The sequence below is a fragment of the Limulus polyphemus genome, unplaced genomic scaffold (genome assembly GCF_000517525.1).
Source record: "Limulus polyphemus unplaced genomic scaffold, Limulus_polyphemus-2.1.2 Scaffold1932, whole genome shotgun sequence".
Taxonomy (NCBI): domain Eukaryota; kingdom Metazoa; phylum Arthropoda; class Merostomata; order Xiphosura; family Limulidae; genus Limulus; species Limulus polyphemus.
In genome coordinates, this window is record NW_013667542.1 from 102,497 (window position 1) to 119,956 (window position 17,460).

General features: G+C 37.6%; 1 protein-coding gene across 3 annotated transcripts in view; it reads left to right on the plus strand.

The window, feature by feature from the left end:
* The window catches only part of LOC106465404 (lisH domain-containing protein ARMC9-like), a 73,511-nt gene that overhangs the window by 25,919 nt on the left and 30,132 nt on the right, over positions 1-17,460 (plus strand). For all 3 annotated transcript variants that reach the window (XM_022393302.1, XM_022393301.1, XM_022393303.1), the window contains one exon: positions 12,547-12,571. In XM_022393302.1, coding sequence (XP_022249010.1) covers positions 12,547-12,571 — 25 coding nt within the window. The remainder of the gene's footprint in view (positions 1-12,546; positions 12,572-17,460) is intronic.

The window sequence follows — 17,460 nt, forward strand, 5'->3', positions numbered from 1 at the left end:
CTAATGTATTTCATTAATCATTTAATTTACATTTAATATTTGTTTTATTTAAGTTTTTAGCAATCCATGGTGCTTCAGAGACACGGGATGGGTATAATTAGTGGGTCAGAGATGTATTGTTGAATTATTATTACGTGACCTCTGTTGGTCCAGCAAAACAGATAATTCGGCAAGGCTCTGGAACCAAGGGTGTCGGAAAATCAGTGGTGTATCTGTAGTTGGAAAGGGTTCAGAGGATGGTTACTAGAATGGTCTTCAGCTAAGAGAATTTTATTTTGCTAACAGGCTTGTTGGCCCTTGGAATGGGTTGCCTTCGGATGTGAGTTTAAGGGAAATCTTGATATATATATGAATGATAAGGGCTGGCTTTAAGATTTTTTAAAAATTTATTTATTTAATAGTTTCAGTTTAGTTAAGAGGATGGTTTAGCCAAGATGGACCAATAGGTCCCTTGTTGTCCCAGAAAATTATGTTATGTATTATGTTATATATATATTCTGTATTTCTAATTAGATAATTTGTTGACTTTGTAAGATCCCTCAAGATGAATTCAAGGATGTAGTGAGAGGAACTCCCAGGAAAACATTCACCCATGTGTTTGCCATGCTTGGCATCCTATGAAAGGGAGGAAAGGATCCTGGTTGACGGGTGTCACTGACTGGTCAGTTTATGACAGTGGCACTTTAACACATCATTTTGGCCTTGATTTCCTGTAGACAGGTGGCCTTGTGGTGGCTTCCCTAGGTTTATTTGGCTGTTTCTGTTGGGCTAGGGTCAACTAACTTCCAGTGTTGGACGTTCTCAACGGATATAATGGATATTGTGTCTGATGCTGGTGTTTGGGTATAGTACCTATGAAACCCTGCTGTCTCTACAATGCTCTACTTTAGCATTGTAGTGAGTTCCCTTGTAGGACTCCATGATGGGTGGAGTCAATGACCAAAGAAATCAAAAAATAACCTCATTGACAGGAAAGAGACCATGTTTAGAAGCCTCTGAACAGCAGTCACCACTCCAATCTGTACCTGTACCTTGTTTCTTCATTCTTTGTCTGACAAACCTTTAGGGCAAATGTCACCCTTTTTCATTCAAAAGGGATTAGAGGGACTTGCTGGCTCTTCAAGTCAGTTAAGAAGCTACATTTTGTGGACATCTTGGTGGAAACATCTACACAAAACACAGCAAACTTCTCCTGAAATCAAAGACCATTGGGGATATACCTATTAATTTACTCCCCATGCTTCTTTGAATTCTTTATGAGGAGTTATCATTGAGAAGGATTTAAGGAACATCCCTGAGTCAGAGATCCTTGCTAGTTTCTCCAACAAAGGAGTTTTTGCTGTGTGATGTATCTCCACTTGTAAAAATGGAGTTATGCTGTTTATTAATGTTTTTTTTAGATATTTAGATTACCATGTCTACCTGCCATTATCAGTGCAAGTTATCTGAACTGTAAGGTATGGCCTTATATTCCTAACCCTCTCTGGTGTTTCCAGTGTCAGCGGTTTGGACATTCAAAGGCATCTTGTCCTGGTTCTTTGATGTGAGTTCATTGCCTACGAGTGTCAGCAGGACCCTCACTGTGTCAATAGTGATGGTTCCCACCCCTCTTATTATCCTTTTTGCCCGAGGTGGGTAGAGGAAAAATGTTTATTTTCTGTCAACAACATTTCTTACCCTGAGGCTCAGAAGTTGTTGTTCCCTGTTCTATCTTGGACATTTTCTGCTGCATTCCATTCCACTGCCACAGTGGAAGTGCAGGCAGATCTTTCCGTGCCTCCATCAGAGTCTTTCTCACACCATGTGAAGTGTATTTTGTCCTCCATGGTTGCATGAATTGATATGTCTATGTCTATTCTTGTCTCTGTCCCCACCATCACATCCAGTGACTGCTCGGGTCCACCACCTTCATCACCGAGATGCAGAACCATTATTCTGCCATGCCCTCAGTCTCTGGAGTTTCCATCCTCGGACAGAGATCCGCTCAATTTACCCTGGGCAGGTTCCATGGATGTCAACACACCTCTTTCTACTAAAGATAAACGTTGTGGTCCCAAACAGCAGGGTTCTTTGCCCAGTTCTCCTTCACCTAAATAACAATGGCCACTTTGATACAGTGGAACTGTCGAGGTTTTGATTCTAATTTGGTTGACATTAAGTCTTTGATCGATTCATATCATTCATGAGACCTGCTGATACTGTCACCTTTCGGCAGTTTTCCTTATACTGGAATGACAGTTCATGGAGGTGTGGCACTGCTAGTTGACCAGCATATACCCATAATGTCCATGCCACTTGATATGTTCCTGGAGGCTGTGGCTGGGCTATATCTCCATGGGTCGTACCATCACTGTATGTTCTCTTTACCTCGAGGAGAGACTTACAATCAATTGGACCTTGATGATCTTATTGACCAGCTGTCATCTCCCTTCTTCATCTTGGGAAACTTTTATGGACACAATCCCCTCTGAGGTGGTGCTGACATTGATGGGAGGGGTCGTTCTATGGAGCATATGCTCTCAGATCACAACCTTTTACTTTTCAATACTGGTTCTTTTACCTATTTTCATGCACCTAGTCAGTCTTTTACTGCTATTTATCTATTTATTTCTTCTTTTTCACTTTTTTACATTTTTCTTGGAGGGTTGACAGTGATCTACAGGGCAGTGATAATTTCCCCATTGTTTTGAGGGAGATTGGCCGTGGTCGATGCCACCTGACCTATGTGCCACAGTGGAAGTTGGAGCAGGCTGACTGGCTTTCCTTCACCACTCTCTGAGAACTTGATCCTGCTGTCATTAGTCTTCCATCTCTTAATGACTATGTGGAGGCAGTAACTAATTGTATTATTTAAGAAGCTGTTTGTTCTATCCCCAAAGCCCTGACACATTTCCCACACTATCCTCCTTCATGGTGGTCTCCTGCCTGCCAGCAAGCATAGAAAGCTCGGAGACGAGCCTGGGATATCTTTCACAGGTATCTCCCTCTTTCTACCTTCATTGCTTTCCAATGGGCCTGTGCCCATGCTCCACAGGTGAGATGTCAATGCCAGAAGGAATCTTGGATTAAGTTCACCACCAGTACCAAAGTTGCCTGGGACAAGATTCAGAAGGTCAATGGAAAGTATTCTCCCCATCCTCTTTCTATCTTGCACTCCACTGACGAGGAAGTTGTTGATGTACAGAGCATTACTGATACTCTTGGGGAGTGCTTTTCCACCTTTCCAACACTTCTGAATCTTCTCCCACCATCTTTACAGTCAAGTTTTGGGCTGAGAGATTGTCACTTTCCTTTCAGCAGATAATCTCTATGATTACAATTGCCCATCTACACTGGTGGAACTTAAGCTTGCTTTTCATTGATCTGGCAGTCGAACCTGATGATGTTCACTGTGAGATACTGATTCTTTTACTTATTTTCATGCACCTAGTTTGTCTTTTACTGCTATTTGTATCCCTTTCACTTTTTTCTTGGAGGGCTGACAGTGACCTATGGGGCAGTGATCATTGCTCTTCATTGGTCTGGCAGTACATCAGTTGGATCTGAAGATGTTCACTATAAGATGGTATGCAATCTCTCTCCTGCCTCTTTTGCTCTTCTTGTGGTTGTTTTTAACTGGATTTGGCAGGAGAATGTGTTTTCTGATGCTTGGTGCAAAGATAATTTTCTCCTTTTTTCAAAGCCTGGAAAGAATCCCATAATTCCTTCTAATTATTGTTCAATTGCTTTGACTAGCTGTCTCTGTAAGGTTTTGAAGAGGATGGTTATTGCTCATCTTGTTTGGTTCTATGAATCAAACAACCTCTCATCCACCCAATGTAGTTTTCGTTGACAGCGCTCCACTGTGGACCACATGATTTGTCTTGAAACCTTGATTGGGGAAGTCTTTCTCAAGAGAAAGCATTTTATTGTCTTCTTTGATCTCGTGAAGGCTTATTTATGACACAATGTGGTGGTACGACATTTTGCAGGACCTGCTCTCCTATGGGTTGTATGGCCATTTGCCCATTTTCAATTGTAACTTTTTACTTGATGGGGAATTCCAAGTCCATGTGGGTTCATCCATGTCCCCTTCTTTAACACAGGAAATTGAAGTTCCTCAGGGTTGTGTCTTGAGTGTCACCCTTTTGAGTATTAAGATCAATAGTATCACTGAACAACTTCCTCCTACTGTTGCAAACATCCTCTATGTCGACGACTCTACATATATTGTCGGTCGTCAAACGTGAGGTTTATTGAGTGGTAGCTTCATACTGCTCTCACTTGCTTGTTGGGATGGACCACAGCAAACGGTTTCACCTTCTCTTCCTCTAAAACCGTGTGCATTTATTTTTGCTGCTAACAGGGTTTATACCCTGATCCTGAGCTCCATCTCAGTGTTGTTGTTCTTTCCATGGTTTCTGAGACAAAATTTGAGGGGTTTATCTTTGACCACAAGTTTACTTTCATTTCTAACATTAATCAGCTTTGTGTCAAGTGTACAAGGGCACTGAACATCTTCAGTGTTCTCTCTTCCACCTCTTGGAGACTGGATAGATGTTCCATGCTCAAGATCTATTGTGCCCTAATACAAATCAAGTTGAACTATGGATCTCTGGGATATGGTTCAGCCAGGCTCTCTGCTTTGAAGATGTTGGCCCCTATTCACTGACTAAGACTTAGGCTTTGCACAGGGTTTTTTTGCACTTCACCAGTCCCAGAGTCTGTACACTGAGTCCTATGAACTGTCTCTTCACCTCCAATGTTTGCAACTTTCTTTACAGTATGCTACCAAGCTTCGATCCTTACCAAAGCATCCCAACTGGGGTTGTGTCTTCCTTCCTTGGTAGGCTGTGCTCTTTTGGAATAGATGGTCTGTCATTCCTCCTTTTGGCCTACGTATCCTGGTGAAGCTGGCTGAATTGGGTCTATCATTAGATGATGTTGCAGAGCCCAGTGATCAGCCTATTCTGCCATAGCTCATTACCATCCTCACCTGTGACATTTCTTTGAGTCATCTGTGGAAGGTAGATACTCCCAATTGGAAGTACCATCTTCTCTTTGCTGAACATTCTTCTGGTCTCGTTTTTATGAATGGTTCAAAATCAGGTGACTCCGTATGCTCTGCCATGATTTGTTGTGGTTTGGTAATTGCTCCCAGAATCCCCTCTACAATTTCTGTGTTCACTGCTGAGTTGTATGCCATGTTGCTTGTTTTGGATCATATAGAAACTAAGCAGTATGTACTAACTGTACTACTTACACTGACTCTCTTAGCTCTAATGGCCCTGGAATCACTTAATGTAAGCTCTCACCCTGTTCTTTTAAACATTCAGGAATTACTGGCTCAGATTTCTCTGTCATCCGTTTCTGTCCTGTTTTTCTGGATACCTTGCTTTGTCAGTATTCTAGGAAACGAACATGCTGACACTGCATTCAAGTCTGTCTGCTCTAATGTTGTCACAGCTGTGCCTGTCCTGTATATGGACTAAGTTCCTGTGATCAAGGCCTGGCCTTATGTCAGTTGGCGGTCAATATGGGATGATCAACTTCATAACAAGCTTTTGTAGATCAAACCTACTGTTGTTGTTTGGCCATCTAGTATCTGCAAGGGTCAACAGGAGATAGTTGTTATGGCTAGGCTACTCATAACCACAGTTTTTTAACCCATCGTTTTCTTTTATGTGGGATTGGTCCATCAGTGTATGGCCTTTGTGACACTCAGGTCACAATTGTCCACATTTTACTTTCGTGCCGTCATTACAAATGTGAGAGGCGGCACCATTTTAGACATGTATTTTCTAAGGGTCTACCGCTAACGTTGGATGATGGCATTAGTGATGGTGACATTGTCCAATTTGATTGTTTTTAACTTTTTGCAGGCCATTAGTGCTTTTACTTCTATATAGTTTTACCTAGTTTTTTGGCATTATTTATCTTTTTTACATTTTATTGTATTTTACTTGTGGCATTTTTACTGCATGTTTGGTGCAGATAGCCTAATTGCTTTGTGCCATAAAATGCCAAACAACTGACCAAACCAAATTTGTAAAGTCGTATGTATATCCAGTATTTCTGTGTTGGATCACTTGTTGGCTATTTAAAGTTGTTTGCACCTAGTAGTTTTGTTAGATTAGGTGTAGGCATGGTAGAGATATGCATCTTTGTCTGTGTCTTACAACTGTTGCTAGCTTTATATAGCAGTGTTTTTTTATTTATTTCAAGTTGTTTTGGTGTTGTTGAAATATTTTACAAATGATTGTTATTTCAGTTGTATATTTTTAGTTGGATGCTTCAGCAGCTACCAACCTGCTACATTTGTATTTATCTTATAAATTAAAGTCTCATAAGTTGTTCAGTTGGTAAGTTTTGTGAGATAGCAGATTCTATTTTTTATTATTATGGTTGTGTTAATCCTTCATTTATTATTTCCTTCTATCATTTAACTTATCTATGAATTTTTCATTGCATTAAAATGTTAACTCCTTTTTAGCTAATCATTTTTATTTTGAGTAAGTATGTATGTATAGTGAAGCTGACACCAGATTCCTTCGTGGTGATGTACAGATACTATTAATGTAGCAGAAGATTATGTAAATTTTTGATCACATGAGGTTGTACTCTCGTGACTTACTCAGGGAATAAATACAGAGTTAATTATTGTAATTAGCTGATCTTCAAAGTGTTAAACTTTCTTTAAGCTGAACCAGAGCCAGAAGCTTCAGAGAGAGAGAGAGAGTCACGAGATAGTTAGTGAGTGACACAATTAGTGAATTATTGATGTTTATCACTCAATATTGTTATTAATATTGAAAAGTATTTTTGGAATATTGTGTTGTCTGTGTTTTTTGGAATTAGGTTTTTTTCTTTCTGGTTTTTTTTCCTGATTGCATTATTTAAAATAATAATGATATTTATGATATATTGTATATTAACTTAGTGTCAAGTCCTGGCCAAGCACGTGTTTACTAACTGTGTTGAATTTATTTCTAAGTGTTGTTATTCTTGAATAAATTGTTTTTTTTTGTTGTTGAACCCCAGTTGTAGGGGCATGTACATTTTAGACAATTACATTAGTGCCCAAACAGTGACCTTTTTTTCATAAAGGTTGAATAGTGATTTTGGATTTTTTGTTTCTCAATTTGGTACTCAGTGATTAATTCAGCAATAATTTAACTTCAGTTAAATATAAGTTAACTAGTGTTTGAAAATAACTGTGTTACTATGGAAGTTTGTGATTCTGATGTGGCAAGCTTGAATCAGTCTGTGTCAGTATTGACAGAACAGGTTGGAATGCTAACACACATGTTAATTGATCTACTAGCAAGAGAACCTAAGTCTCCTTCCACTGAACCACAAACATTGATAGTCCATTTTACCTACAAACCTGTGGAATATTCATCAATTTGCATTTCCACAGTCAAATTATCACCCCTGCCTGTTGAGAAGTTCTACAGTAAGTTGGATTTTAATTTCTTAGAGTTTCTTAAAAGCTTAGAAAGACATTTTTATATGTATCAAGTACCTGAGAATAAATGGCTGGAAACTTCAGCTTCTTGTTTGAGGGGAGGGCCACTACAATAGTGTAAGGCTTTCGGATCAGAAATGGCTTTTGAACACTGGCGAGAATTGAAGAAACATTGACTAATTTGTACCCAGCTGTTTGTTAGGCATGATTTTGAGACTGAAAAGATACTGAATGAAGAAGTACAATGTTCACAATTAAAAAGTAAAGATTGTGAACAATTAAACCAACTTGTGTTGAAATGTGCTAATATTTTTTAACAGTAAACCTTACCTCACAGATTTTTCTGAACATACTATTGTAATCATGGAAAAAAAGTGAGTGTTTAGTAGGCCTTATCATTATTCTTCTACTAAATTACAAGTGCTACATGATCAAGTGGATGAAATGCTTTGTGAGTGGTTAATTGAACCCTCCACTTCTTTTTGTGCTTCTCCAGTAGTTATTGTCAAGAAGAAGACTAATGATTTTAGGTTTTATGTGGACTACTGGAAGTTAAATCAAGTCTCAGAATCGGAACGCTATCCATTACCTCATGTAAGGGATATTTTGATTTGTCAGGGGCAACCTGTATCGGTACTTTGCACTTGTCCAGTAGATATAGGCAAATACTTGTGAAGATGGAGGATCAACTTAAGTTTTCCTTGTTCTAGCTGTGCATGAAACCAAGATTACTCTGGTTATTAAACATTATTTCTTGCAGAAAATATAGATGTAACTTCACTTGTGCTATTCCAAAATAGGTAGTGCTCTTATTTGTTGGTGAATCTGGTGTTGCATCAGCGAGGTCACGTGACTAATGTCACGCCACTTCTTTCTCGAACCTTCAGGAGATTACTAGATTGAGGGTAGTCTGGTATATATATAAGAGGGTGACAACGTGACAGAACAATGTGTGTGTAGACATTGAGTAATTGATCTGCAGTCAGAGAGTATTATTGAAGTTGAGCACGTTCGTTGTTATAGCGTTTGTTTTAGCGCGATTGTTGAAATTAAGTGTATCGTAAAATTATATTCGGAAAGAATAAACCAGTTTTATTAAGTAAGGACTTGTGCCGCTAAAGTTTCGTCAGAATGAATTTACGGGAAATCAATTAACAAACGGAGATGTAATACTGGTAATGGCTCAAGGCCACGCCACCCCTTTGCTGAAACAAGAGTGGCCTTGAGTGAGATGTGAGTAGCCTGGCATCATTTATTTGTATCGTATAAAAGGACAAGCTTTCCTTTATACATAACAGGGCAGTTTGATTCATTAGTCAATGTAATTAATAACCTGTAAGTAGTTATTACATTAATTAGTGTCTTTTAAACAGTTAATTGATTAATGTAATGAAATATCCAAATGGTCAAAATTAGGGTTACAGATTATTTACTGTTTTTGATTATTCCAACTATCCAAGTAATATGTATGTTAGGCACAAAGCTACATAATGGTGGGTGCATTGTGATTTGAGGATCTCTGGTACAATTTCCATTGCCACTGAACTTACTTGCCCTGTGTTTATTAGTGCAAAGCTTCTGAGGTTATCTTTTACTTTACTGTTTTTGAACTTTTAACTTAGAGAAAAGGCAAATGGCTAGTAGCACCCACCTCAACGTGAATTCCTGTATGTAGTAAGGGGAACTTCCCAGGGAAGATTCTATCTGTTTTTGCTGTGCATGGCAATCTGTGAAGTGGAGGAGAGGATCCTGGTTGTTTAGTGGTTCAGTTAGTTCTATGTGGCTAGAGTCAACCGAGTCTAGTTTTGTATGTCCTCAACAGGTGTTGTGTACATGAAATATTGGTGTAGCCTCACTCTCTTAGTTAGACAGTGTGGCACGTCCCCTTGTAGGCACATGTCATGGCAATTTAGTTATTTTCAAAATTTAATTAAACAACTTCATTATAATGGATGAAAATAACATTAGTATCAAAATGTAGCTTATAATTCAAATTTTAATATGAAAATATTTATTACTTTTAAAGAAAATTTTTAAAATGAAATGATAAATATCCTTTTTTATGTGTTAGATGGAATGTACTCTTGTATATTGATCATTTTATATTGTATTATGCCTACTATACAATTTCTATAGTATTATAAACTCAGATTTCAGACACCAAAAAGCTAGAAGCTCTTGTCTTTTTGATTTGCTGAAATATAAATGTATTTAGTCCCTCCCATCACTCCATTCTTTTGAAACTTCTTGTCTACTCATATCTACTTCTCTTAAGTACATGTTTATAACCAATAGAAAGAGCATATTCCAAACTACATAAATCTGACAGCCATTTATAATCAGCTTGAAGGGGAAAGATGTAATTTTACTGTAACTGTTGAAGTCTATTGTCTAAGTTGTTGCTCTGAACAGAAACGAGATTTTTTTAACCACATGTAGCTTTGCTAGAAAGCCAGATAAATTACAGTGATTTTATGTATAGTAATTTGATAATTGTTTGGTTTTCTAAAATGCATCTTTGAAATCTACAAAAAATTATTTGTCTTCCCCCCTCCACTTGAGAGAAAAATGAGGCTTATGACAAAACTTAGCAACTATGATGAGCGAGTGCAAGTTTATTTTGTAACATTGTAAATACTAGAAATATTTCTTTTCCTATATATTTTTTATTTATTGTTCTATGTTTTAAAAAAACAACTAAAATTTAAGTATTTTTGAGTATTCAGTAATATAATATATATATACATGTTCATAAGCTCTTACCCACATTTTACACCTATACTGCTAAATTTAAATCATGCCTGGAGGATAACGAACATTCACATACTTACCAAGTTTATTGGATTTGCCTGGACTTTGTGCAGAGCCATAGCACAAGCATTTTTTTTGCACTTTTTTTACTTCAGACAATTCTCGTCTCAACCACTATTCTGTAAACAAGCTGATAAATACTCACCCACTGTGTTCTTGGAGCTGGGGTTACGATAAATTCTGTGTGAATCTCATCTTATTGCACTGCACATGCTTTTCTGCTCTCAACAGTGTCACATAAACAATCTAATGGCAGGAGCAGTGATTCATTGCTTTATGTTTGGCAGGTTTCTACTTCAGCTGCTAACAGTGAAATAAACATAGGAAATATATGTGAAAAGGTCAGAAGTAGAAACTATCAGGAGAAGTACTTCATGGTCAATACTAAAAAGGATATAACAGTACTACTCATTTTATTTAGATTTTTTTATGGTAGTTATGGGTTCAGTAGAATTGACCAAATGCTACTAGAGCTAGGGTAGATAAAATATATAGTTTTAGAGAAGAAAAACGTTTGATATTTATTTATGAGGTTATAAATTAGGCAAATGAAATATGATAAAGTCAGGCCACTTTTGGAGTATTGTGTTTTGTCTTGGGCTTCTTATCTTAAATAGGATATTCAAGTTTTGGAAAGAGTTCAGAGAAGGGTTGCTAGTGGGATTCTTGAGATGAAAAGGTTTTTATACCTGGATAGGTTAAGATCATTGAAATTGCATTCTCTTAACTAAAAAAAGAGTTAGGGGGACCTGTTTAAGGCATTTAAAATTGTTATGATGTTTGACAGTGATGATGCATCATCTTTTTTTCATATTTAGGACTAGGGGACACAGATATCAATATCTGCAGAGTAGGAGCCATCTTCAGCTAAGAGTTTTATTTTTCTGGCAGAGTGGTTGTCCTTTAGAATGGGTTACCTTCAGATGTGGGGGATACAGTTAATTTCAGAGAATGTAAGGGGAAGCTTGATAAGTATTTAAATGATAAGGTCTGTCTTTGGGTGTTTTGTGTTTGAAACTTAGTTTAGTGGATGGGATGGGGTAGATGGCCCAATAGGTCCTTTTTTGTTCTTAAGTTATATATATATACATACATGTATTTTTTTCCAGGCTTTTTTTAGTCTAGAAACTTGAATTTAACCATCATCTTGGCATCTTATCAACATTATTGAGACAGTTGGATGGTTCTGACTCCATTCTGAAATTATGAATTCCAGTATTTGTATATTAAATTGTTTTGGCTCCATCCCAGAGTCATACATGACAGCACACTCAGTAGCTGCTTAGTATTATGACTTCACTGAGATATTTATTAATGAAGAAATCAAAATCTCCTCTTCAACCATATTAGTATTTAAGTCATCTAGGTTTTCAAATAGAGTCCTGATTAGGTTGATTGCAACTTTTGTTTGGCTAATTACTTGTTAGGCATCACATTAATGAAAGGTTATTGAGTTTGAGTCTTCTCTTATTCATTTGAGTCTTTGAATGGGATGAATGATTCATCTACATCTTCTGTAGTAGGACTTTATAATGGGGAGTTTTTGAGACAGCATGTCTAACCAGCTACTTCTTTTACCTGATATTTGGTAGCCTTTGAGTTAGTGGTTGAACAAGCAAACACTATTCAGAAGTTGTCCAAATATGTATGGTATATATGAGTGTTGTGTTTTATTTATTTGTTGATTTTTATTCTGTGTTTTTAATGTGTTGCCATTTTCATTAAATTGCAAGTATAGGAACATTGTAATACTAAGGTACTCACTATTCTGTAGTGGAGTATAACTAACCTTTATATGACTTATCATATTCACGAATTTTTATTTTGGGAAGGAATCAGTGACACTTTTTGGGAAAATGTCTTTTAAACTGTCATTAAGTTGAAGTAAATACAAATGTGTTTGATAAATGTGTGAGACATTAAGTTTGGGTGGTAGATGATTACTAGAAGAATTTTATTCCTTCACTGTGTAAATTTTATATATTACTACTGTGAGTCATATAGAAAATATATTTCTTATTTTGTCATTGAAAATCACTTGGTACAGTTTTCTCACATTGCTTTCACTTCCCAGTTCATTTCAAATGAAGGATAGTCTACTTTATCATCTGAAAGTGCTTTGAATATAAGCTGTTTATTAAGTATATTAATTGTTTGTGTGACTGTATGTACCTTCCATTGTAATATACTTACATTTTATAATGTGTGTACATACCCACTTTGCTTACTTAATGTATGATTGATTCCAACAGTGATCAAAATGTTTTTTCCTTAGTATGGCTTGTCAGCAATGTAATGATTTAGCCCTTAGTGGTAAGTAATCTGTTGTTATTTTTTACATTAATATCTCTGAATGAAAAACACATTTTCAAAGAAACTTTTTAAGGCTTCCTTACTGTTCAAACTGAACATTGTTTTGTATAGTACTGTTTCCTTGAATGTTGTTTAGATTCATTTTAACTTGGAATTAGATAAATAGTAACATTTGTGTGGAAGTTCACTGATATAAATGGCTTGTCTTTGAAATATAATTAGAGTTCCAATCAAATAAGCACTTAATCAAATAATTCCTCAGTATTAATTTGTGCTTGTTTAATCTGCTTTTATAATAAATTATTTTGTTTAATGATTTAATTTGTTAATCAAATCAGTACATAAAAAATTTCATTCATTTAATACCATTTGTTTCTAGCAAGATCTTGTACAATAAACATTTATGCTTTTTACAATGACCACTTCATTAAAGAAGATTATTTGGAAACAGTTATTGTCTTTCACTATGTTCTGCTTACATGCACAGATCTCTTTCAAAATCAGTTTAGATGGATAGCAATAAGTGCAGTTGAAATTATATTTATTTTTAGAATTTCAAGTTAAATTGTTTTCTGATACAGTACATTACCTCTTTTCTCATAAATAGCTATTCTTGTTAAGTGCTGACTTCTGTATGCAATAGAATTTTTTATGCATACCACAAGCCTTCTATCTCCCCTCCTTTGGAATTGACTGATTCAAATGTGTCTTTTATGCAAATCATCATGTGTCAACCCTCCGCCAATAAGAGTACAATATACTCTCATGACTCATGTGACTCCCTCTGTTCAATTCTACCAAACTATCACTTCTCATTTGGCAGTACTTGTGTTCAGACTTTTTTATTTTGGTGCTCTTCGTGTGAATTGTGATTTTAATAGTTTAATTTCCAAAGTGGGATTCCTTCATTATTAATTTTTTTCTTTACATTGAAGGAATCCTTTAATTTAACTTAATTTCCCAATTTTTTTTTCTCTAGCACTCGTACATTTTACATCAAACACTTTTGTTTGACTTACATATTTCTACAATGAATTCTGAGTTTCATGTTCTTGCTTTGGGTGTTATACCTTTAGCACTATTTTCACAGACTGCAGGTGGAGGAGACCCGTCATTGAATTTCTCTGTTATTATTCATTGTGAGATTGTTCATTATATGAGTCAACCTTCTTCTCCTGAACTTGCTCCACTAATCCTCCTGAACATGCCTGACCTGTTTGGGCCAATGAAGATTTGATAGCCTTTTTACATCACTAGCTTTTGTGGGGTGTTTTTCCCTACCGCTCCTGCAGAATCAGCTAGGCCTAATATGGCATTTTTCAACATGATTTCTCAGGTGTGTTATGTTTTATCCAATTCCCTGTTTTTCTATTATTCCTTATTATCTCCATGTCATCTTCAGCTCTCCCTTAACACACATGGTATCACTGTAGTTAGGATATTCTGGGCCTTGATGCGACCTTGTTCCAGATAAATTTTTTGCCTCTTTCTTTTCGGGATTTCTATATTTTCTTTGGTGATATGTTTTCGATCATGTATCTGAGATTTTAGAATCTTGTATGCTATCTGCGTGTCAGAACTCGACCATTTCCTCTTTGGTTGCATGTTTTTTGCAGTTGGAGCCATGATATGCCCCTATTCCTTTCCTGCCCTGGCCCTCAACTACCCATCCCTGCTGTCCCCCTTCCAGGAGTTTCTCATCTCATTCTTTTATTCATTGTTGATAGGCATGTCACCAACACTACCAAAGACTAACCTGAGGGTTCCGGTTTAGTGGGAGCTTGTCTATATTATATTGTTACCATTTGGTGATCCTTCACTACAGTTCCATAGATTCTTTGGGTTTTATCAGAGGGACTTGTCCTACTATTTCTTACCCCAGCTCCTTTATCCCTGGTACCCTTTTCCTTCACCATGACTTGGAATCCTGCCACTAAGTTGCACCTGTCCAAGATGCTACAAGATTTTCTGTCTCTACAGGCAATTGCACCTGTTCATCATCTTTCTCTAGGCTGTTTGTTGTCCTTGTGCCAAATTGGAGAGTGTTAGCTTGTACTAGGTTTGTCCCACCTCATTCTAATTATCAATTTGCCCCTTTTCACCTTGAAGTCGTTTCTCACCATTAGGTGGGCTTTTTTTTCCAGGTTTATCAATGACAAAGAAGAATGTCTCAAATGATTATTTTCATATCCCAGTATTTCATCACTTGTGACCCTCTCTTTGATTTATTGTCCATGGGGTGGTTTCTCTGTCTTGCACATTACCCTTTGACTTGTTTCAGCCTTGTATGTTTTGTTGGGTATTCAGAGCATTTGTTTGCCACCTATATGCTCTCAGGTTATGCTTATTTCTTGGGTCAACTGGCTACTGTTTGCGCATTCCGAACAGGAGTCTGCCTGTTACCCTTATCAGCTGCTCCTGGATGCGGATATAATGGGCTGTTAATCAAATATCAAATTAACGACCTATCAAATATCTTGTCCATTTGGGTATTTTTCTTTTTCCACACACATCTCAGTTGGGCCTGCCCTTCTCTTCTTCAACTTTCTTTGATGGGTTTTCAGTTTGATTACAGCTTGCAAAGTTCTGTCACTTTTGGGGATGTGATCGTCCATGGTAGCCATTATCCCTTTTGGTCAGGCTCTTTCATGGGCTTTTCAAGACCAGTGGAATTTTGCAGGGATCCTTTGTCAGCTCTTATTGCCCTTTTCATCGATTGGCATTGGTGGTTATATGAGACTCCTACATCGACGGGTGTTCCATTTCCTCCTCATAGATACATCCCTTTCAGGGATAGGGGCATGGGTTCATCAACTGGAAGATTCGTGGTTTTTGGTCTGCGGCTGAAAGGTCTTAGGTCTTATCCCCTTGGGTCAGACTCTTATATGAGCTCTTTTGTGGCCTTTTTATAACCAGTGGAATTTTGCAGGGATTCTCTGTCAGCTCTTATTGCCCTTGTTGTCAATTGGCATTGGTGGTTAGATATCACTCATACATCGATGGGTGTCCCACTTCCTCCTCATGGATACATCCCTTTGTGGATGGGGGCATGGGTTGATCAACTGGAATATTCATGGTTTTTGGTCTGTTGCTGAAAGGCGTTATCTCATTAATGTCCTGGAGCTTCTCACTGTACGTCATGTTTTGGTTCAATTTCTCCATCTGGCCAGAAATCACCCATTCTCCATCCCCCTGTATTCATATGTTGGATAGTTTTTTTTTGGGGGGGGGAGGGGCACTTGCTTGATATTCCTAACATAGCACGTCATGTTCAGGGTGCTTACTCTTTTGTCATGGATTAGATTCCTGTCCAGACAACATTTATCAGATGGAGTGGTCTCTGGATCCTTTTGTTTTCCAGTGGTTTTGATTTCAGTGGGTTACTCCTTACATTGAGGCTTTTGCTATGTCCCTTAACCACAAATTAACTTGGTTATGGTTTTCGGTTCCTTGTCTTCCTGCTCTGGCTATTGATGTATTCAGCCAGGATTGGACCTACTTGTTTGCTATCCTCCCATTCTCTATCTTCTCCAGGTGATTTCATTAATCCGTGACACTACATATTTAGACCTTTTGATATCTCTTTTCTGGCTGTCTGAGCTTTTGTTTCTCCAGCTTCTCCAGCTTCAACTTCCTTCTTCATTACTTTTTCTTCTGTCTCTATCCACTCTTTGCCACCCTCAGTCACCAGTGTTTCATCCAGATCTTCCTGTCCTCCGTCTTCACGCCTGGTTTTCCTCTGGTCATTGGTTAGCCACTTTTTTGGCTGTGGATCTGTTGCTTCTGTATTTGGTGGGCTGCCCTTCTGGATGGGGATATTAATGTGGTCCTGCACTGCCTCACTTTGCCTATGTTCGAACCACTCTCCCAGTGCTCCTTGTTTCTTATTCCCTTATGTTTTCCTACTTTCTCCTATTTGCCTGAGGATGTCAGTGGTCTGTTTATTTACCAGCGATGTTTCATGTATTCTTTATACTTCTACATATCTTGTCCATTGTCTGGATCGTTTTTCCTCCCTAATACTTTGGTAGCTCATGAGGATAACTCCTCTGATTAGCTGCTTTCCCTTCATTCCATTTCACACCTTTATCCTCATCCTGATCTGGATAGACTTGTATGTCTTGTATGTTCTCTTCTCTGTTATATTGTCTGCTTTCTTCTGTGTTGTCCTTTCCCACCTCTTTCTCCCATGGTAACTATCCTTGGTTTATGTTATTCCTCCTTCACCAGTTGGGTTTGACTCTTCATTCAATTGGCTTCTTTCTCTTTATTGTCTTTCTCCCGTACTTTGTTCTGGGTGTTTTCTCACCCAATTCTACACTCTACCATTTCATTGGTGTTTCATCCTTGTTGTCCTTTGTATTTACCTCTTAAATCGAGCATGTGGACTACCCATGATACGTTCTTCTCTCACTATTTGCATCAGAACGCAGTTTTCTTCCTCTTCGGGTTATCGTCTTCCAACTGTAGCCATTCTAGAATATTAGAATTTGGTGAGACTATGACTGGGTAATTTTTTTCTTATTATTTTTCCTTTTCAGGGGCCCTTTTCCCATTTATTAATGCTCATTGTTCGGATCCTGATCTGTAGTGAGTTGTACCTGACCAGTATTCTTTAATTGTTCAAATCCACACAGTCAAGCCATGTTGACTTGCATATTATAATTTCATGGCCACACAATACACACTGAAGAGATGTGGTGTTCCACAAGATTTATTGTAGGTTTATCTTCAAGATAGAATTGCCTGTCCTGGACCAAATGCACCCATGGACTACATGGGTAAAGCAGAAGGGGATAGCTGCCCATCCCTGACATGCCTTGTATTGAATAAATTGGTATGTTCTGTTTTTAAAAATGGGGTTTTGTGGTCACCCATTGCACTGTCTC